The sequence below is a fragment of the Staurois parvus genome, unplaced genomic scaffold (assembly GCF_062004578.1).
Source record: "Staurois parvus isolate SC_StPar_1 unplaced genomic scaffold, SC_StPar_1.0 ptg000017l, whole genome shotgun sequence".
NCBI lineage: Eukaryota > Metazoa > Chordata > Amphibia > Anura > Ranidae > Staurois > Staurois parvus.
Window position 1 is genome coordinate 1109381 of NW_028317813.1, and position 22881 is coordinate 1132261.

The window sequence follows — 22881 nt, forward strand, 5'->3', positions numbered from 1 at the left end:
ACACCAGGATAAAAAAGATGGATGGTCTTGGAGCTCTAAGCCTGCACGCCCTTCCCAGCTCACATCCTGGCCACACCCCCTAGTGGATAAGTTCTTGATTATCGTCTCTGGACTGTCCTGGAAGACGTTTTTGAGAAAACCAGAGTTAGACTTACTGGTAACTCATTTTCTTTAAGTCTTCCAGGTCAGCCAGGATTTCCCACCCTAGTATTGTACGGTAATGTATGTTCATAAATGGTTATGTATTTTAGTGCCTTCCTGTGGTTCTTGGGAAAACTGAAGAGGGAGGCCTGGAGGTCTGCCTGTTAAGGTTCTGGGCTTATGTGTTTCCTGTCCCGGTGGGGGAAGCTCAGTGTCTCAAAGGGTTGTCCTGGAAGACTTATAGTAAATGAGTTACTGGTGAATCTAACTTTTTTTTTTTTGGTGCAGTGGGCTTGTTAGCACTCTACTGCCATGCAGATCAGTTAAAGTAGGGCTTGCTTCAAAATGCAAAGTCTGCTTATCCTTTACACCCCACCACCCCACATTTAAAAATGCAAGGTAAACAAATAAAAAGTACCCTGGCTTTCACCTGCAATTGCTAGCCTTCTAGTGGGATCTTGGAAAAGATAAGCATCCCAAATATCACTAGAAAATATAATCTCATAATGTGTGTGATTGTTTTTTTTTTATGTTTAACTCTGTGTTTTTTAAATTGGTAGGTGGTACTCTAAAGGATAAGAAAGGTCTGCTTTATTAAAATCTAATGGTCCATAGTCCACTTTTACTGAAATTTTAATATCTGAGGTTTATGTCATTTGTTTCTGTTGTATCCTAAAATCTTTTAAACAGACACTGCATTTTCATTTCTTCATTTATTAATACCTTTAGAAGTTACACTTGCTGGAAATAGCACCAAAAAGTAAAAAAAACTACATTAGAACACATACTGTAGATATAAACTGTATCTTATAAACCTTTAGTGAAGGATGATTCCTTTATCCTGTTTGCATTGCATGCTGGGCTTCATAAGCACCTCATGTGGACTTGTTGCAGATGTGAAATGTAGATGGCTTATCTTTGTTAGGAGAAAGAGGAATTGGGATGTATCATTCCTGTGGCCTTTTCAAATATGGTGGTAAATGTATATATTCACTTTCATTATTTAATATTTACCTGGATAAAGTGAGATTAATGACATTATTCTAAAATTGTGTTTAGTCATTGCCCACCACTGCGCTACTCCCTGCTGTCAAGCATAGAATTTGAACTGCAAGTATGTATAGTAACATTTAGGAAGCATCCATAGATCACACTGCTGCTGAAAGTGCATACCTTTTTTTTTCAGCTTGTACATTCATTGTATTGCATTAGGGCTAAATTACACAGGTAGTTTTTTTTTTTTTTTACTAATGCCCCACTGATTCTTTAATGATATCAGCTTATTTCACCTGTTTTAATGAGATGCAAATAAGGTAATAGCCAAAAAATTCCATGTAATTAAAATGGTCCCTTTTAGTACCATTAGAGTGTGCTTACCTCAAACATGTTAACAAAGTTTAGGGCTTTGGAGCGAGCAGGCACGAGTGCTCCCATATTAAGTAGCTTGCAATGGGGGAGGATCCTGGAGCAAGGGAACCGAGAAGAGGAAGATCAGGGCTTTTCAGTGCAAAACCACTGCACAGAACAGGTAAGTATACCTTTTAACAGTTGATCCTTTGCAATCACTTTAAAGCAGAACTTTTATATTTTCCCATGCAGCGGGGCTTTACCCACACTGCATGGGAAAACTGCTTGTTTTGTCTAGGGTTCAGGGAAGAGCTATACTTAACATATCCTGGTGTTCTTAGCGTCTTCACGCCTGGAGCCGGTTGATAGATGTGGTGATGTCAGGAGCAGTTCATTCACAAGACCTCTAGCGTGCAGGAGGGGGGGCAGAAGTGGCAGGGACTAGTCTTGCGCTCCGAGGATTGGCGGATTCAGTAAGTATATCTTTATCACCCTAGACAAAAACGAGCAGTTAGCCCATGCAAACATTTTTACCCAGATTTCTGCTTTAAAGTGATCCTAAATGCTTAATTATTTTGTCTTTTTTTCTCTTAGATTGTAAGCTCCCAGGATCAGGCCCTCCTAATCCTTTTGTATTGAACTGTATTGTTGCTGTATTGTCTCCCGTTATATTGTAAAGCGTTGAGCAAACTGTTGGTGCTATATAAATCCTGTATAATATAACTAGAAAATCTACAATTTCTGGGGAAATTGTGTGAAGTGTTCTTGCCTCCACCAGTAATCTACAACTGCAGTGGGCGGAGTAGCTTTTGTCACTCTGCTGGCTGCTCACACACCTGGGTTCCTATGGCAGCTCACTCTACAGCAAGGGCAGAGGAGCGGTTAAAAACAAACTACTCCAAATTGCTCACTTCACTGGCAGTTGCCATCTTCAAACGGTTGTAGTTTTAAAACTTTAAAACCGAAGAGCTTTATATTGTGAGAATCACAAGACCCAGACCTACATTTTGGTGCATAGTATGTCTCTGAAATATTAAAAATGAAAGCACAGTCGCAGTTTAGAAATTGCCCTTCAAATTTCAGGTGTCTAGAGTGGAGTTTCAATGAATGTCAATGGGCGGCGTGAGTTGCAAACAAATGGTCATATTGTGAAAACTATCAGGACTATGGCTTAGTCGTGGACATTTTTAGTGGCAGCAGGGATAGCTGAACATTTTGATATAAGATTTGTGTAGGTGGGCTTGAAAATGAGGGAGTGATGGCAGTTTAGAAATCATGTCCTGATTTTCCATCTCACACTCCAGCTTTTGTCAGCTCCCACTCTAGTTTTGAACATTGCGCCATTCATTCCTATGGGACCATTTTCACCACAAAAATGGCGATATTTCGTAAACCATTTGGCGAAACGTTCCACAAAGTAATCGCACACCAATCGGGAACAATCCGCACATTTCGGTATATTACTTGTCTATGTAGTGTAAAAACTGTGGGAGGAGTTAGGGTGCTAAATTTGGCTATAATAAGTGGTCTTGCCATGCAAGAACACTTAACAAACATGTCTATACTTACCTGCTGTGTGCAGAGGTTTTGCACAGAGCAGCAGATACTCCTCTTCTTGGGTCCCCCGCCGACGCTCCTGGCCCCCTTCTCCTGTCGCGTGCCTCCACAGCAAGCAGGTTGCCTATGGGAGGCACCCGATGCTCTATGTATCCATTCACACATGGAACCACGGCTTGGCCCCACCCCATCTCTTCTCATTGGCTCACTGTCTGTGATTGACAATGGGAGCCAATGGCTCCCGCTTCTGTCTCAGCCAATGAAGAGAGGCAGTCCTGGGATAGCTGAGAATCCAGTGCACATCGCTGGATCTAGAGGGGGCTTATTAGTGAGAGGTAAGTATTAGGGGGGCTGGGGGGGGGGTATGCTGCACAAAGAGTTTTTTACCTTCATGCATAGAATGCATGAAAGTAAAAAAACATGACCCTCTAGAACCACTTTAACGAGTAATTTGTATTCTTTTGTGCCCTTTATATCTGCCCTCGAGTTCAGCTTTAACAGAAAAACAGATTAGTAGACAGTTTTTTAAAACTTCAGTTCAGTGCTGTGAATATCCTCATCCATTGATCAGTGTCCTGCTGTTAGCCTAAGGTGGGGTCATGTGTTATGCCCCGTACACACTATAAGAAAATCGGACGAACGATCGTCCAATTATTATTATTATTATTATTATTATTATACAGTATTTATAAAGCGCCAATGGTTCGCTCAGCGCTGTACATTACAGAGGGGAACAGAACATGTGACAGAACAATACCAATACAATGCAAAACATGAGGGGATCACGGGCCCTGCTCTTTCGAGCTTACAATCTAGGAGGGAGGGGATGGTGGCACAGGAGGAGATAGCTGTGGGGGATGGAGTGGTAGGAAGAGTGGAGGAGGTTGGCAAGTTAGCAGGGGGCGGGGTAGGCTTCTCTGAAGAGATGGGTTTTCAGGGTGCGCCTAAAGGAGAGGAGAGTAGGTGATAATCTGATGGGTTGGGGCAGGGAGTTCCAGAGGATGGGTGACACCCTGGAGAAGTCCTGGAGGCGGGCATGGGAGGAGGAGACCAGGGAACTAGAGAGAAGGAGGTCTTGTGAGGAGCGGAGTGTGCGTGCTGGACGGTACTTGGATATTAGGTCAGTGATGTAGTTCGGGGCAGTATGGTGGACAGCTTTGTACGTCAGCGTTAGGATTTTGAATTCGATCCGTTGCGCAATCTGAAGCCAGTGGAGGGATTGGCAGAGGGGGGTGGTGGAAACGGAGCGGTTGGAAAGGTGAATGAGTCTGGCAGCCGTATTCAGGATGGACTGAAGCGGGGATAGCCAGCGGCGAGGCAGGCCAGTGAGGAGGGAGTTGCAGTAGTCGAGTCGTGATATGATGAGGGAGTGGATGAGCTGTTTAGTGGTTTCTGGAGTTAGGAATGTGCGGATTTTGGCGATGTTGCGGAGGTGGAGTCTGCACGAGTTTGTTAAAGAGTGGACTTGGGGCTGGAAGGATAGGTTGGAGTCCAAAATGACACCAAGTATTCTGGCCTGCGGGGCGGGTTTGATGGTGGCGTTGTTGGACATGATGGAGAAGTCAATGGGGGGTGGTGTCCGGGCTGGAGGGAAGACAAGAAACTCGGTTTTGGAGAGGTTCAGTTTAAGGAAGTGGAGCGACATCCAGTCTATGTCGCTCAACAGGTGTGTGATTCGGGCGGAGACCGAGGGGGTGAGGTGGGGGGTTGAGAGATAGATTTGTGTGTCGTCGGCATAGAGGTGGTAGTTGAAGCCGTGAGAGTGTATGAGTTGGCCAAGGGAGGAGGTGTAGATGGAGAAGAGAAGGGGCCCGAGGACAGAGCCTTGAGGGACCCCAACAGAGAGGGGGAGTGAGAGGGAGGTGGTGGCATTATAGGTAATGCTGAAAGAGCGTTGTGACAGGTAGGATGAGAGCCAGGAGAGAGCAGAATCTCTGAGGCCGAGGGAGTGTAGTTTTTTGAGGAGGAGGGGGTGGTCGACTGTGTCAAAGGCCGCAGAGAGGTCAAGGAGTAGGAGCACTGAATAGTGGCCATTAGCTTTGGCGGTTAGCAGGTCGTTGGAGAGTTTGAGTAAGGCAGTTTCGGTGGAGTGTAGGGGACGGAAGCCGGACTGTAGGGGATCGAGGAGGTTGTTGTCGTTGAGGTGAGAGCATAGGCGGGCGTAGACTAGGCGCTCGAGGAGTTTAGATGTAAATGGGAGCAGGGAGATGGGTCTGAGGTTGTTCGGGTCATTGGGGTCCAGGGAGGGCTTTTTAAGTGTGGGGGTGATGTGTGCATGTTTCAGAGGGGAAGGGAAAGTGTCGGAGGAGAGGGAGAGATTGAAGATGTGGGTGAGGGAGCGTAGGATGGAGGGGGAGGGAGGTTGTAGGAGTTGTGAGGGGATAGGGTCGAGGGGGCAGGTGGTGAGGCGGGCATCAGAGATTATCATCGATTGTACACAGCTGGTCGAAAGCGATGTGCTTTTATGCATGAGAAAAATATTGTGCGATAAAGGTATTGCGTACGAACGTCATAGCGTAGCTGTGGAAGTGATGTAATGCACGTGTGACCCTGTAGCTACACCTTTCGGTGCCATATTTGTTATCCCCCATCAACGGATCTTTCGTGACAAATTTTTGAAATAGTCATGGATGCTGTATCCGAATGTTCTGAAAATACTGTAGTTGCCATTATGGGTTTTGGAATTCTGGTTTTATTTTTACAACAACATGCAAACACACATTCATTGTGATGCAGTGGCATATGTAATGTTTGTTTTTTGGGGGTGGGTTGAAGACAACTGTTTACGGACAGTAATGGCTGTAATGCTTATGAATATTCTTTGATTATTTTCTTCAGGTTCTTCCGGGTCTTAAGCAGCTTCCGATTATGCGCGTCTTTTGTATCCAATTCTTCTCGTACGAAAACAGTACATATTAAACGAAAATCGTTCGTTCTGTTCCTGATCGTCAAAAATTTAGATGTTTGCACCATCGTTAATTGTCTTTCGTAAGATCGCAGTCGGCCGTCAGAAAATTGCACGATTGCTCGTCGGACGAATACGGTCGTTCGATTTTCTTATAGTGTGTATGGGGCACTAGACTCCAGGAATTTGAAAAATTGTGAATATCCCATTCTAATTAATCTGTTCCTTCTCTCGTAGCTTTTTTCAAGTACAATTTTCAGTTTAAGTAATTTGTTGGGAAACCTGTACTTGAGACACATGTGGAAATTGCCATGTTTAACCTTTTTCTATAAATGCTAGTTTTCTAGCAGCCTCTGTCTACAGTACTTTGATGGTCTCTGACCTGGACGAGTGTCAGAGCAAAGGTCAGACAATCTGATCAGCATTCTTTTTCAGGGCAATGAAACAGAAAACAATAAAGCCATTGGATTAGCATGAGTGTCAGGCAGCTCACATTTTCAAGCAATGGCAGCCTCCCGTTTTTTTTAAGAACAGGGTTCCATTAAGGGGATTGTCAGATTTGCAGACATGATTCATCTATTCTTCTGTTCTGACCACTGATTTTGGTCATAGTATATTTGCTTAGGTTTGCCAGGCAATTAACTAAATGGAGAAGGGAACAGACATCTCTGACCCTCTCTCACCCCAAAAACCAAAGTTTCTAGACAAGACTTTGCTTGAGGAAGAAGGGGACATACCCCGAAATCTTGTCCTCAAAATTGTATGTTAGTGCAAATAAAAAAAGTATCACGGACAGTACTCAATTGTTTCTGTAGACAAGACTTTGTAACCGGTCTCAACACTTTATCTTCTTATAGTTTATGCTCTTTAAGCCTTTTCTTGTCAAAATGTTAACAGCTCTGTAGTTTTTTTATTTAGCATTTGCTAATATAAAACATCTTCGCAAAGCTTTATTTATACTTCTGCGTAGATTTCACATGAGCAAAAACATGGTAATCCAGAATGTATAGTTAACAGCACTATTCTAAATGTTTTATTATTTGTTCTGTTGCACTCAGAGGTGGACTTGGCTTTTTTGTCATGCATTGTTACTTCAGAATTCAAGGCCTCATAATGAATGGTTTTGTTTGACATTTCAATATGTGCTACACTTCTTTTCCATTGTCTAGGACTGGTATTGTTTGCACTTCTGACTTTAAAAATTTTAAAGCATACAAGAAAGTTCCCCATAATTACAAAACATTCACGTAGTGTCAAATAAAATTGGTTAGAGGTCCGTTTTGTTTCTGTATTTCCTGTGTTTATAATATAAATATGTTAAGATTATAAAATACCAAGAATAAAAAATGTATCAGAGGACAAGTGTTTTTTTTTCTAGTTTGTGAATGATGAAGGGTTAGAACCTGTCTCTAGTTTTAGTTGCAGTCTGTCACTGCTAGGAAAATTCACCCTTTTTGTCCTAGTGGCCGCTTCTACCTGGTCTAAAAGTGAGGAATAATCCAGAATTTCCAGTTAATGCTAGAACAGGAATAGAGGGGACATTTTTCTGTTTAAAAATCTCCTTTAAAGTGTATTTCCACTTTTGCAGCCTATTTCGGATAGCATCTACTTATTTTTGTTGCGTGTTTCCTTTCGCACAGCATATCTTAAAAAAAAAAAAAGTTTAAAAATTGCAGCTTATCATTTTTAGATGCTGCATTTTGGACCCTGCAGCAAGGCAAATTTCCTACTAGTTTTTCTTTGAGGGGGCTGGGCGGCTGTGTTTGCCATAATTAACACGATCTGCACTGTGCAGTTCTAAAAAGCAACTATGGCATAGCACATAAGATCAGTGTGTCAGAATTCATTCAGAAACTGTTAGGTTGCCACTTACAATTGGGAAGGAATCAGAAGGGGTTCAGTACATGCCTGAGCACTCCAAAGCTGCAAGTAAAATTTAAATAGCCAGGGGGTTTGCTTAAAAAAAAAAAAAGACTGGTGGGCAGAGATCTGCTCGCATGGGAGGAAATCCCCTCACCATTCTACCTCGAAGGATTGTTTCTCAGCTGCACCAGTTCACAGCATGGATATGACTGGCTGTTGGCTACTACTTCCATTTCGTGCAGCACCAACACATCTCTCCCTGCTGGTCTTTATTAGCGACGCCCTCCCCCCCCCCCCAGTTTTTTTTTTAACTCTGCTTGCAGCTTTGGAGAACTAAGGTCTTACACATGGACTTGATGGATTGAACTCCTGATTCCCTCCTTCTTGTAAGTGGCAATATGACACTTTATGAATTAATTTTCACAATTCAATCTTATGCGCTAGACTAAAGCTGCTTTCATTGACTGTAACATAATGGACTTTTTCCGGTCCCCTGTCTGACCTTCAGCTGCACAATCAGTTTTGTGGTCTTATACCCCACATGCACTTATACAGATATTTCCTGAAGAGCCATTATTTTTACCGTTTTAGTTGTATATATGTACTGTGCAGGCAGATCATCATGATCAATTTTAACTAGATTTGAGCTCTCTATGTCCTAAGAAAAGGTTAATGGTTTAACCCGAGTGTACACCCCCCCTATCCGACCAGGGGAAATGCTGGACACAATGACACTGCCATTAGGGAATACTGTTTTATTGAAGGGGATTACTTGGTCAGCAACAATGTTTAGGTTGGTGGTTAATGTCAGTTAACATCCACATGAATGGCAGGGCCCAAGGTTTTCCAGTAGAACATTGCCCAAAGCATCACACTGTTCCCACTGGCTTATTTCCTCCCGTGGTACATCCTGGTGCCATTTCTTCCCCTGGTAGGTGACATATGCTGCCATTCACAAGATTTAAAAGAAAACGTAATTCATCACACCAGGTCACCTTTTCCATTGCTCCATGGTCCAGTACTGATGCTTATGTGCCCATTGTAGGCACATTTGGGTGTGGAATCTGGTCAGAATAGGCACTGTGATCGGTCTGCGGCTACACAGCCCCATACACAACAAACTGTGATGCCCATTTTTTCTGCTTTTAACAAATCTACTGCAGTCATCACTTTTACAAGACCAGGGTCTTGGGGTATGGTCTCCACGCATGCTCTCCAGAATCTTGAGTATTATAATTTGGTTTGGCTTGTGTGGTCTCCCAGTAAGCTGTCCACCAACTCACTCAGGGGCGATGGGTTGCTGCCTGTGGCTAAGGACCAGAGGGTCTATATCCCAAGGGAACAGAACCATGCGTGGTTGTACCTGCTTAGGGAAACTGTGCTGTGTTTCTCTGCAAGTCGGCAGCCATGCTTCTGGCAGAACGTTGGTATCAATGTCTAAGGGCATCGCTGGGGTGGAGGAATGACATAATTTCCAGTCCATGCGGGGCCAATTGTCACTTCTGGTGGAAAATGAAGTCGACGGCAGCCATTTTACTTTTGAACACTAGCCAGCTACAGAAGAATGGAGGTGCTCTTCCCATAGGAAGGTGTACAGATCCATGCAGCTTCATGGAGCCACAAGTGGGACACAGAGGATTGGGCAGGGTACCAATACTCCCTGAAGCTATTTAGGCAAAGCAAGCCAGGTGCAGCAGGAGGCCGGAAGTGGCCATGATGGGGCCAGATCTGTCAGAGCTGGGGAAGGGCAGCAGTAAGGTAGGGGCTAGTATGGCCAGCATGTTTTTGCTCTGGTGCTGCTTTGTTACCCGACTTTCTGGTGTGGTGTGTGGTAGCCTTAGGATGGTGGGACTCAGGTGCACACTTCTGGCTGGTCACTCTGCAAGGGGATCCTGTCTATCTTACTCTGGGATGGTATTGCCTGCAGTTGCATCATGGTTGCTAGAAACATATTCTCTCTTTTTTTTCTCTCCAGACGGAGGCCCAGGGAGAAAGAGGGGACTTTTGAGGCAAAAAAGAAATGCGTTTCTTGCAAAAGAAAGTTGTCCAGCTCCTGGACTATTCTGTCAGGAATGTATTGACAAACTAGTGAAAAGAGAATCAGGTTCTTTATTTAAGGATTTCATGCAGTGTATCCAAGAGGAGATGACCAGCACTTTTCATTCCTTCAGGAACCAGTTGCTGGAATCCGTTAACAGTGATAGACTTCCTGCCACTTCTAGTACCAGTGCTCACTCAGTCTCAGTTAGTAAGAAGATGATGGAGGAACAAGGGTCTGTGATAAATTAGAGGAAGAGTCCACTACTGCATCAGATTCAGAAGAAGGGAAAATTTATGAGAAAGTGCCTAAATCACAAAGATTTTTGTTTTCGAGAGATGAGCTCCTGAAAGCAATCCTGATACGCTGGAGTTTGAGGAAGAGCAACATGATTTGTCGCTCCATGACTAACTTTATGTGAGGTTACAGAAAAAATACCTGCATACCTTCCTGGTTCATTCTATGCTACACCATAAAGAGGGAATGGTAAGACCCAGAAAGGAAGGCATTTATACCAAATAACCTAATAAGGAGATTTCCATTCAAGAAGGAAGATGCTTCCCTGTGGGGAAGCTGTCCTAAACTGGACGCCCCTTTATCTAAAATCTTTAAAAGGACAGACCTTTCCTTTGAAAAAAGGTGGAGCTCTCTAAGATCCTATGGACTGAAAAGCGGAAACCTTTCTGAAACACACCTTGGAGGCTAGTGCCATAAATTTCAAACCAACCATAGCAGCGACATGCATCACCCGCACTCTAGACATCTGATTGGGCCAACTTTGTACACATCTGGAACAAGGCACTCCCATGGATAAAATTCTTCAGTGGCTTCCAGTTTTTGCGAAAGAGGTGACATTCATTGCAGATGCATCCACAGAGGCCTTTAAATTCACAGCAAGAGCTACCACACTCCTTAACTAAGCGTGATATGGTTAAAGGCGTGGCAAGGAGACCTGGTCTCAAAGGAAGGGAAAAAGGAGGATTGCTTTTTAAGCCCAACAAAGACAAAGAAAAGTCTCATTCCCAGTAACTCGAGCTGCCATGTGGGGGGAAGATAGGGGGCCTTACTTTTGCAGTGGCAAAAGTCACCCAAAACCTCTTCATATTGCACATTATAAGAAACCGCTACAGAATAGAATTTACAGATCTCCCTCTGTGAAGAATCTTTGCTACAACTCTTATCCAAGACCAAGTAAAAGCGGAAGTGTACTAAACCTTGCTAGAAGAATTGCAATCTAAGGGAGCTGGAGGCCATGGGAAAAGCTCTCCTCATGTTTCAGGAAAAAATCAAGGGAATAGAAGTCCAAGTTTTGTTTGACAATATCACTGCGGTAGCTTATTTAAACAGGCAAGGTGGGACAAAGTTGCACAAGCTCATGAAGGTGGCAGAACAGTTACTGAGTTTGGTGGAGAAGAGCCGCTGTTTGTTAATGGTAATACACCTAAAAGGGTGCCTGAACCAGTTGACAGTCTAAGCCTCAGGGAACTAGTGCAGACGGAATGGTGCCTGAGCCCGGTTGTCTTCACACAGATTTGTGCAAAATGGTGGACACTGGAAATGGACCTTTTTGCCAGCAGGAACAATGTGAAGCAAATCTTTACTTTTTGATTTAGGAAGACCCTCAGAGCCTAGGCAAGAATTACCTATCAGCCCTGGAAGTGGGAACGTCTTTATGCATTTTCACCTTTTTGTCTGATATCTTGGGTAATTCAAAAGCTTTAGAGCACAAGAGCAAAGATAATCCTGATCACACCTTTTTGGCTGAAGAGAGCGTGGGTCTCAGCCTTGCTCAGACGGTGTGCAGCTGACCCCTGGATTATACCAGCATGTCAGGAACCCTTGTTTCAAGGAAAAGTATACCGCCCACAAGTATAGAAATTAGCCCTAGTAGCGTGGATTTTGAAAAAGACCAATTAATCAAAGAGAAAGTAATTATTATTATTATAATAATACAGCATTTATATAGCGCCAACAGTTTGCGCAACGCTTTACAATATAAGGGAGACAGTACAATTACAATACATTTCAGGAATAAATACAATCCTAAATAGCTGTAAATGTTCTGAAAATGCTATCTACAAGATTTGGAAAAAGTTCTCCCACTGGAAGCAGAAAAATGAAATGACAGATGTCCAAATAGTTAACAGGATTCTGGAGTTTCTCCAGGCGGGTGCAGACAAGAGGCAAGAGGCTGTCGGTTAACACTTTGAAAGTCCAGGTGGCAACCCTGTCAAATTTTTGGGAACTAAAACTAGCAGAGGATCCTCTGCAAAAGAGGTCTTTAGGGGCTGTTTCAAGATGAAAAATTCTAATTTAGAGCAAATTCCCCTCTTGGGATTTAAGAACAGTTCTCAGGAGTTTTCTTAAAGAGCCCTTCAAACCTTTTAGAGGAATGCTCACTAAAATATCTTACTTTTTTTTAAGATGGTTCTTTTAGTTGCATTGGTTTTCACTAGAAGGATCAGCGAACTACTTGTGCTCGAGAACACTATTTCAATATTCTCATGGACAAAATTATCTTAACTTTGGATCCTGCATTTCTTTCAAAAGTGTCTATGAACTTTCTCAGAACAGAGGAAATAGTTATCTCCTACTTTTGTGGAAATTCAGGGAGTATAGCAAAATTAATGTCAGGAGATGCCTTATAACTTACATTGAGCGAATGAAGGTGTTGAGAATTTTATTCAGCCTATTCGTTCTGTTCAAGGGACCGAGATAAGCACTCAAGGCAACAAAACAGTGCAGTTCCCTCCCGATTTTGAACAATGTGTAGGTTAAGTTGTAATCTATGGAGTGCTTTGGTGTACATTTATGCTGTACTGTTGTATGTTCATTTCTAGGCCTTCAGTTATAATTCAAATTTTTATTCTAGCCTGGGGCCTATGTTTTTTTTTGTTTGTTTTTTAAATAACAGAAGAGGATCATGTGTTTTCTGGAGGGATATGCTTCTCTCATGTCAGCTGTCCTGAAAGATTCCTTGAAATTAAGAGGTAATAACAGTGTTTTTCCACTTTTAACCTGTCAGTGGTGATAGTTATGGCTAATCGGTGCATATATAGTTTGACTTTAACACATTTGTTATTGTTAACACTATGTACACAGTAATTATGAAATTAATTATGAAAATGTTTAATTCCTTTATTAATAGGAATAATTAAATATTCATTTGTACTTAATAGATGGGTGAGAAAAGGGGACTGTGATAATCTAGCTTTTTAAACGTAGAATATAAATTTGCCACTTAAGATTTTTGTTAGGCTTTTTGTGATCACATTTTTAGATTACTGGTTTTATAATGGGAATTGGCATGTTTTAAAACTGCTTCCTTCTCCCCCTGCTGATTGTCTTGAAAAAGAAATGGTAAATAGTCTCCTCTTGCTGTGAGGAGGATGTCTGCTAAGCAGCAGAGAATTGAAGCCTTCTAAACACAGATGACTATGTAGCATTGATTGCTAAAGTGCCCATTTTCATTTACTAAAATACTGTAGGCTGTCAAAAAATAAGTTTATTATTTCCCATTGTAAAAAACAACATGGTCCTTGCTTACTAGTCCACATTTTGAGGGGAAGAGGTTTATTTAGAGATGGATTAATGATATTGCTTGTACATAGGACATATTGTGGTGAATTGTTCTTGAACGACAGAAAATAAGCTAAAATAAGAAAGGGAGAAGCATTTGACTTGAGTCAACATTGGGAACAGGAGTTTTCTGATTCAGTGATCTGGAATAGGTATGCATTAAAGGAAATTCAGACAAGTCATAATTCCTTATCCTGTATACTTGTTCTGGGTCAGTGACTGAAAGGTTTAAAGCCAGAATGTAAATAGTAAAGTATTAGCTTGCGTTTAATCAACAAACTCCCCAGCCTTTCTCTCTGGGTTTTGGGGAACATAGGTAAGGACATACAGGATGGGGTTGAAGGTGGCATAGATGACTGTACTGAAGGGGAGGGATTTTTTTTTTAATTGAATGTGACCTTGTAATTTAAAGTAGACCTAAACGCAAAATGTTAAAATTTACTTTGTTATAGGGAACATCTAGAACTGACAATTGTACCTAAGCAGTATCCTGAAAAATCAATTTTAGTCTTCATATATTCCTGAAAAATAGTGCGCTTTTTGGCATGTGACTGAGTTTGCAGTGTGAGAGCCACTGTTTGCTTACATTTTTCACAAAGTTCGGTGTGAGATTTAGAGTTGTCACTTTTGTGCTGCTTGTTCTACCTGAGGGCCTGCACTGCATGCATCTCCCTGTTTCTGCTTCAATAATTATTTAGATCTCAATGTTTCCACATATTTTGCTGATTCTCAAATATTACCTCACCAGTCATGGGTGGGGGGCAGTTCTGAGATGGCCAACTCCACGAAAAGGCACTGTGCAGAACAAGGCATGGTTAGGTCAGTCCTGGGGAAAGGCTTAGTAAGATGCTGGAAGCCTACAGACAATACTGTAGTCTTTTGCATTCTGCTTGCCTCTTTTGGGCACATCTTCCACAGTTTAGGTCCTCTTTAACAGCACGCAAGTAGCATTTTCAGAGAGGTTTATGACCACATCCCTGATGCTTCTGGCAAGATAGATTTCTTTTAAAGGAGAAGTGCGGGATATCAAAACAAACATACTCGCTTGGTCAAATGCTGCAGCTGTCCCCCACTGGCTCTAAGATGGAGAACTGAGTAACCACTGATCGCTCAGTTCTAGGTCTCCGCTGAGAAGAGAGTGGTGACTGTCAATTTCCAGCTCTCTGCTCTTCCCCTCCAGCGCTTCCTGGAGTGCCAGGTTGTTGAGGGGGTTGGAGCAGCTGGCTAAGGCTCTCAGCAGTGCGGTGACAGGCTGAGCCAACTGCTGGTCAGGCATTTGGGTGGATCCTGACATTGACAGGATCCTTGCGGAGTCTGGACTGGCTCTGTGACCTCAACTGAATCTGGATCACAAGAGAGCAGAATTAAGTGCACTTTTGTGACCCAAAAGAGAAGTATGGCCAGAATAGCTTAGACCTTCTCCTTTAAAGGAAACATACTAAGAAATATGGGGAGGTTACGATTGTTACCCTCTCATAATTAAAATGCCAAGTACCAAATTGTCATGTTGAAACAATGGTTGAAGTATTTGAAGTCATTCGCAATCAATAGTAACTTAATTATTACTGTGTTAGTTACTTCTAAATTATCGAAGTAATTAGATCATTAGTCCATCAGTGATGATCCTGGCCGTGGTGGTTCCCAGCCCACAGCAGTCATTCCTATGAACATTCAGCAAGTGGAACGCCTAATCACACATATCCTGTCATGAAATTGCACGAGACGAATCTTTCTGTGAGAACAATGAACACAACGATGACGCAGTGAAGCAGGCTGTCCTAGGATGGTTCAGGCGTATTGACAAATCTTTCTATGCCAAAGCTTACCAGGCATTAGTTAACCCCTTGGTTCCACTGCCTCCTGGCCCTTTATAAGTTTCAGAAGCTGGGAGGCGGGGTTTAGAGTCATGTGACCACCGGGACACGACGTCACGGCGGTCACATGATCGGGAAAGGTCCGATCGAAAGAGGAGATCGTTACCTTTCCGTGAGTACCGGACATGTGTGCTGAGAGCGCGCGCCCTGCACGCTCCTCGAAAGAGGAGTTTGGGATCTTTCTGTGAGTACCGGACATATGTGCTGGGAGCGGGCAGGGCGCGTGCTCTCAGCACATATGTCTTTTTTAATAGAACGCAAATGTGCGGCTGCTCGGCGTCTAGGCCCAGACGCCAGGAGGCTGCACATTTGCGTTCGTCCGGCGCCAAGAGGTTAAACACTGGGATAAAAGTTTAAATGTAGCAGAGGAGTATGTTGAAAAATAAATGCATTGAAAATTTGTTCTTTTATTATATAAACTCAAACTCCAGTTTGACTTGAACGCCCCTCATAGTAAGAAACATTGCACCCTAGCCACCTGTTTAAACATGCACCACTATTTATAAGCGTCCCATGGAAATGTAACCTTAAAATTTTCCAGCCAAAAACTTTGCTGTCTGGAGATGGTCGCTTTGAGCCTGTACCTGCTTTACCTTTGACTGGAGGGAGAGAGCAGTAAAGTTTTGAGCTGCGCTGCTTTTGTGGAATCTATCAACATGAAGAATAATAGTATATTTTTGCAACAGGTTGCATATAGCATACGTTTAACTGTTTTCCAGACTGTTAGGAAAGGCAGTGAGCCAGTTGTAGCAGCAATGAGAATATATCTCTGACCATTGTTCCATTCCTCTTTGTCGCTAGATTTAACAGTATGATTTTGAAACCATGGTCATGAAAGTCGGGTCTCTGACTCAGTCAATCCTGCCCTCTTGAAGGCCAGAAAATCAACTTATTGAAAGGTTTATCATCACACCTGGAATGCCTCCTTCAATTGGTGCAAGTCGAGGAACTTTGAAAGTTCTCCAAGGGGCGTATTCTGTCCTCTCTCCAGTCTAATCTCAGCCTTTGCAGACCTTTGGCCTCTCACTCCCTAGTTAAAGTGGAACTTTAGAAAAAATAAAATTTGCGAACAGGCAGGATTTTTAATGCAGAAAGACATACTATGTCTCTTCTGCAATAAAGTTTCTTACCTGCCTGTCCATTCTGTACACTGAGCCTCTTTGGCCTGGCCAATGAAGACCACTAAAGATCGTGAAACAGAAGCAGACTGGCTGAAGACTACAGAAGCCAGTGTGGAACATCGGGGCACTGCAGTGCTGGGATAAAGGTGAGTATAGTTCTGCTTTAAGGCCTTTGGTTCATAATGTCTAACCCATATCTCCTGATCACCTTCTTTATGCTCTCTTGTTTTGTTTTTGTCTTGTTGGCTCTTCAGAAACTGTCTTTTGAACCTAAAAAGGATATTGCCTTGTTTTACCTCAATTGCAAGGTTGCCTTTTTCGTTGCTATCACCTCTGCATGGAAGGTGGCATTTCCCTGTAAAGAACCTTTCCTAATGTTACACAAGGACAAGGTTGTGTTGAGGCCAAAAGCCTTCTTCCTCCCTAAGGTAGTCTTCCTTTCACTTCAACTAGAATATGGTCCTTCTTTCCTTGTGTCCTGCTCTGAAACATTCCAGGAAAATTTCTTTCCACGGTCTTGAAGTGGTATGTGATATAAGTCTCTTCCTCTCAGCTACTGCATATTGGATTCCGCCTTTGCAATAATTAGAAATATTTGGTTCATCTTGAAATGAAAAATATGACAAAGAACACCAGGACTTTCGAGCAGTTAGAAGCCTGTATCAGGCACAAATGAGACAGCATTCATCTCCCAGAACTCCCATCAGCTGGTCTCTGTTCCAAGACATTTACAGAGTAGTGTTAAACGAAGTGGGAATGTTACACAGTAGTAAACTGTCCCAGCTTTTTTGAGATGTGTTGCTGCCATCAATTTCAAAGTTACCTTATTTTCTTTTCTGAAAATGGTAAATTTTCTCAGTTTAAACATTTGATGTTTTTCCTGCTTTTTACTATGAATAAACTATAGGTTTATGAGATTTGCAAATCATTGCTTTCTGTTTTTATGTAGATTTTACACAGTGTCCCAACCTTTTTGGAATTAGGGTTGTACAACCCTAGGGTTCCTGCAAAGGCCTTTCTGCTTCTCCACCAACCATTGCTAGGTGGTTCTGACAAGTTATCATTCAAGGATAGGACTGCTTCCTTCTCTGTTAAGGTGCACACTACAAGATCTGTTAGTTCTTCATGGGCTTTTAAACACAAGGCATATATTTCTCAGAATTGCCATCTGGGCTTTTGTCCTTTGCCAAGTTCTGTCAAGTAGATGTTCAGGCCTTTTCTGATGCCATATTTCAGCATAAGGTTCTAAAAGCTGCACTCTGGCTCTGTAAACCTTTTTCGATCCACTGTTTTGTGGGCCTGTTCCTTTTTTCCAAAACCTCAGTTGGACTGCTTTTGGACTTCACAGTGGTATTTGCTTAAAATCTTGTGACCCATACCATCTGACTAAGAAAATTGGAGTATTGACTTGTCAGTAAAATCTGTTTCTTGGAGTACAGTACAAGACACAGGTCCCTTCCCTTTGTTCTTATCCCCAGAACAGTGCTAATAAAAGGGAAATCTTCCAGCGGCTAAACTATTTCTGGTTACAACCAGGGATTCCCTCACTTTGGAGGGATTTTCTATTGCTTCCTGTTGTGGCTATAGGATAGGAAGTGAAGGGAAATTCCCCACCCCCCCCATTTCTCTTACACTTTCAAATATAATGGGTAAGCATGACAAATAAACGGGGAATCTCCCTAATGGGGACACAGACCGCAAAAATGTATGTCTTTTGTAGTCCTAAATTTCATGTACCACAGTGATAAAAAGGGTGGAACTTCACTGTAGCTAGAAGTTGAGCAAAATCTTGGAAAAGTATCGACATATTGGATGATATTAGTTGTAGTTGTGACCCCAAAGTAGGAAATTCCTGAGCAAGGGTCTATGTGGCTAAATCACCAGGTATTATTTTAATAAATGCTTCAGGTTTAAAAATATTTAAACAACTTTTAAAATTGCATTAATGCGTATATGTGAATTATTTTTGGCCTTTTTTTTTGTAAGAGAAAGTGAAACATCATATTATTTAATGAAGAAGACAAATTGGCTTTATGTGCAAAATACAGCTAAAATCGTGGCTTTATTACATGATTAAAGAAATGGTGTAGTACAATCCTCCCTTCTTTATGGGTAATGTCTTATGACATAAAAAGTGCAATCTTTCAATAGAATTTGTTTGTCCTCTTGTAACAATTAAAAAGTGGCTGTATATATAAATACAGTGATGAATTGCATTATTATAATATTCAGAATGGACCTGACAAATGTGAGAATGCATACATGCCCAAAGGCATGAGGTCTGTTTGTTATTTTTGTTCCAGCATATTCAGGTTTGTTCTGTGTGCACTTCAGTTTATAAACACCCATACAATTGTTTAACAGATTTCTAGAAAAGGAATAGCGACATGACTCTAAGTATGTGGATAAAACTGCAGAACAGTTGTGGTTGCTGCTTCTGAACTATTCCTCATAATCCTCTCGGGAAAATGCGTACAGCCATAGTATAGACTTTCAGATCTGTTGCCACCTAGGCCAAAAGCAACTGGCAATCTGCTGCAAAATGTGTGTTCCTTTTCTTTATAGTAAATCTATTTGCACAAAGTATAAACAGGCTAGTGTTCTACTCTGTCCTCTTTTTCCATAATGGTGCTTTAGATTGCCTTTCACATTCCTTCTATGTAGGCATCAAAACTTGACTAAAATCAGTTACTTTAGCGTGGCTTCACACTGAGTTGCTGCACATGGCTAAAGTACAACGTACCCTTTAGTTTTCAGAAAATGCACCAAAACCAAGGGAAATAATAGCAGTCTATAACAAAGCGCAGCATAGTCCATAGCAAACTGGATACATTGTTCTGCACCTGCACTGCACACAAAGTGCAGCGGGGCAGTGTGACGCCTCCCTTATGTGATGGCCAGTCAATACTGCTATCTGATGGCAGTTGGACTGTTCCTGCACATCCAACCACCCTGTAGAGTTAGGGGCATCTGTATGATAAACATTTCCTGACATAAAACACAATAACCTTATCCGTTGATAGTCGGCATTATCCTGTGCCCATAGGTCCTGCTTTGTTGAGATTCACAGCTTCTGTATTTTTAGTAAGTAAAGTAAAGGCACACAATTCTACAACTGTGGCCATCTTGGCAATCTACTGTAACTTTGCTGCATTTAAATAGGAATTCCAGGTATGGCATTGTTTACATAGTTACATTAGTCCAGCATAAACTAATGTAACTATGCATGTGCCATATCTCCAGAAGCTGGAAATCACTACAGTAGAAACCACTACTCCAGTGATCTCCACTACTTCAGGGTCCCATACCGAGCAGCTTGCCTTGCTGTATTCTGAACACAGAATCTTGGCTGCTCTATACAGGTGTGCTGTTCAGAGAATGCTTTTTCTTTTCTTTTCCAATTAATGCAAAGCATGCTCTGATTGGATGAGGTTGAGAGCATGACATCACCGCCCTGCCTCTCCACCTCATCCAGTCAGAGAACGCTTTGCATTAATTGCTGCAGTCACTGTTTGGGTATTCTGATGGATAGGTTAGAACCTGCCAAGAGCAATAAAAACCCGGCAGAGAGTGTAATTCCCAACCAGAAAAAAAAACAAGTTTTGCTAGGAATGCGCCTTTAGCCCATATGTTGTATGCTGCTTCATATCAATGAATAGATTATTAATTATCACTTGATTTATGACTTTCTCTGTGCTTCATCTCATGTCATTTGTGTGTTTCTTTTCTGCAGGTCAATCTGATGATAAATCTGAAAATAGGACAGCTGGTAAGTGTCTTATTAACCCTCTCTAAACATGCGCAGCTCAAACTGACAATATTAAGAAACCGTGCATATTCTAATGATGTCTTCAGTGATGGTTGCTTGTCATAGTTATAAAACAGATGTTCTGATTTGAGATCTTGGAATTAAAGAAGCAGGTTTTTCTACCTGAGAAGGCAAGTGTAGGCTTACAGGGGTTACATTACTCTTCGTTTAGGTTTACTTTAACCTAACCCTCTCTTGTGATAGAGAAATACTGGGACTGATATTACCAAGTACTTTCTTGAGATGCCTGTTATGTTCTTTTTTTGTATGTTGAAGGCCGTTCATTTTGCATTCAGCTCACCACAATGGACTTTGCATTCACATCTGTACATTGAGGTGCATGAAGGGGTGGGTTTATTGCGTCATACTTTTAACTGTGAGTCTGGTTGAGATTCTATCCTTTTTTTTTTTTTTTTTTTTTTTTTTTTTTTTTTTTAAGATTTGCAGTTGATTGATAAAGTTTAGTTGTGTTTGCTCACCCCCTTCATGACCACAGGTATATACCCAGACCGGTTTTAGCAGTGCAAGTATGCATTGGTCGGTATGATAATAACGATAACAAATTTGTCTGCCTACATTTATTGCACGTATTTGTTTTTTTGTTTGTTTTTTAAAGGACATAAAAGGCTTTTATTTTTTATTGACAGCTAGAGCTGGGAGAAGTTTGTTTACTATCAGACCACATGATCACCATGTCTACACTGCCATGGTGATTATGTGATCTGAAACCACACTGATTGGTTCCTGATTGAAAGTGGGTAACAGATGTCAGTGACAGCCTGGCCTGATAAGTTTTGTCATATGTTCATTTTGAATGATCTAGATTTGTAAAAGATTTACTTTAAAACACTGTAACTATATAGCAGGTTCTTTCTGGGTGAGCTGTGTAGCCTGGCAATTTAATTGGAAGAATACTTTATCAGGCTTTATGAACAGGTAATGGCTGGAAGAAATGCATTAATGTCTTTTTATTTTATTATGAACATAGCCCTTATAAAAGTGTATTTACTACTGTAATACTACAGAAAAACATTGTTTGTTTTTGTATGGTTCTTTTATTTAATGTACCTTTTAGGTATTGTGTGCATGTTGTTTGCTTCTTTTCTGGTTTGTATAGCCATAAAACTATATAAAAAAGCTATATGTATTTTCGCTATATGCAGACTGAGGTTCTTTTTAGGCATTTTTTTTTTCAAGTTTAGAAGGTTGATTTAATTTACATCCTGACAAAACTTCCTAGTCACAGGTGTCTTGTCTTTTTATCATTTGTAGCCAACATTGGGGTTTTATTGCCTGGCCTCATATTTAGCATCTTGCCCACTGAACAAACCAACTCGCTAAAGCAGCACATGGATATGCATGCACTAATAATGTTTTTAGGTGCTTAGCTTACAATACAGAAATTGGGAGAACTGTAGATCTGTTATTTAAAGGATTAAAAAGGGTACTGACAATAATAGTGCCGTCTACAAAAAGTAATATAAACATTTGACTTGTTATGGTAAACCGAATGTGTTAAATTTTCCCTTTTAATACATTAAAGTCCTACATTTGCAAGGATGGCCCTCAAAATATATTTCAATCTTTCCTGTGCTTTCATTATTCTCCTTAGCAGAAAATAGATTACAGGCTGCGCGCCTAAGACCTCATTCACATGGGCGTTTATTTTCTCTTTTGGTAAAATCCCTTTCGGTTTCCTATGCTGTTTACAGCCGACAATACAAGTGAAGGGCTGTATGTGGCCGTACTTGTGTAAACGCTGATTGATTCTGGATCAGCACTGATTCTGGATCAGCATACGGCCTATTTTCTCAACCATACAAGATAGATAGATAATACTTTGTCATTGCAAATTACAATGAAATTCGGTAAAAAAATAAACTCCACGCATATTTGAAATGTATAACAACCTCAACATACACAAGTGAACATTACGCGCCCCCCATATAAAACCCTAAAAAGAACCCCTACCACAACAACAAGTCAAGTCACCTTGAGCTAGATAATATTACTCAGAATTGGTATTTAGGGCCTTGATAGCTCTTGGAAAGAAACTTTCCTTGAATCGGTCTGTCCTTACCTTTTATATTTCTGAACCTCCTGCCAGATGGCAGTATTTGAAAAAGATAGTTTCCAGAGTGGGACAGGTCACTTACTATTTTGCCTGCCCTGCTGACACAACAGGACTTGTAAATTAAATTTTAAGAAACTAACCTGCAGCCCACGACTTTCTGTGCAGCTTTTATTGTTTTCTGAAGGGCAAACTTCTCTGCCAGTGTACAGTTGGAATACTAAAGAGTGGCGCATTTGGAGAAATACACCATACACACATGCACAGGTAAACGCCGATGCAGAAGCAATTGGTGCAGATTCGAGTGTGGCCACTTACAGCCATTCACTTGTATTGGCGGCTGTATGTGCCAACTGTGGCTCCCTAGGTGCAGGAAAGAGATGGAGATTCTATGCTTGAGGACAAAGGGGCTAATAAATGTCTGTGTGCATGAGGCTTCACTTGCAGATGAAAGCAGGCTCATTACAACTTTATTTTTTCTAGGCTGTTTTCTTCTCATCTGAGCCACTTATCTAAACCTTCTTCAAAAAAATATTGATGCTCAGGGGAAAAAAAAATAATCCAACATAAATTGAAA

At 41.5% G+C, this 22881-nt stretch overlaps 1 protein-coding gene across 1 annotated transcript in view; it reads left to right on the plus strand.

The window, feature by feature from the left end:
- GTF2F2 (general transcription factor IIF subunit 2) overlaps nt 1-22881 on the plus strand; it is a 331921-nt gene that overhangs the window by 56846 nt on the left and 252194 nt on the right. The window contains exon 5 of the mRNA XM_089678738.1: nt 20159-20194. Within this exon, the coding sequence (XP_089534864.1) occupies nt 20159-20194 (36 nt within the window). The remainder of the gene's footprint in view (nt 1-20158; nt 20195-22881) is intronic.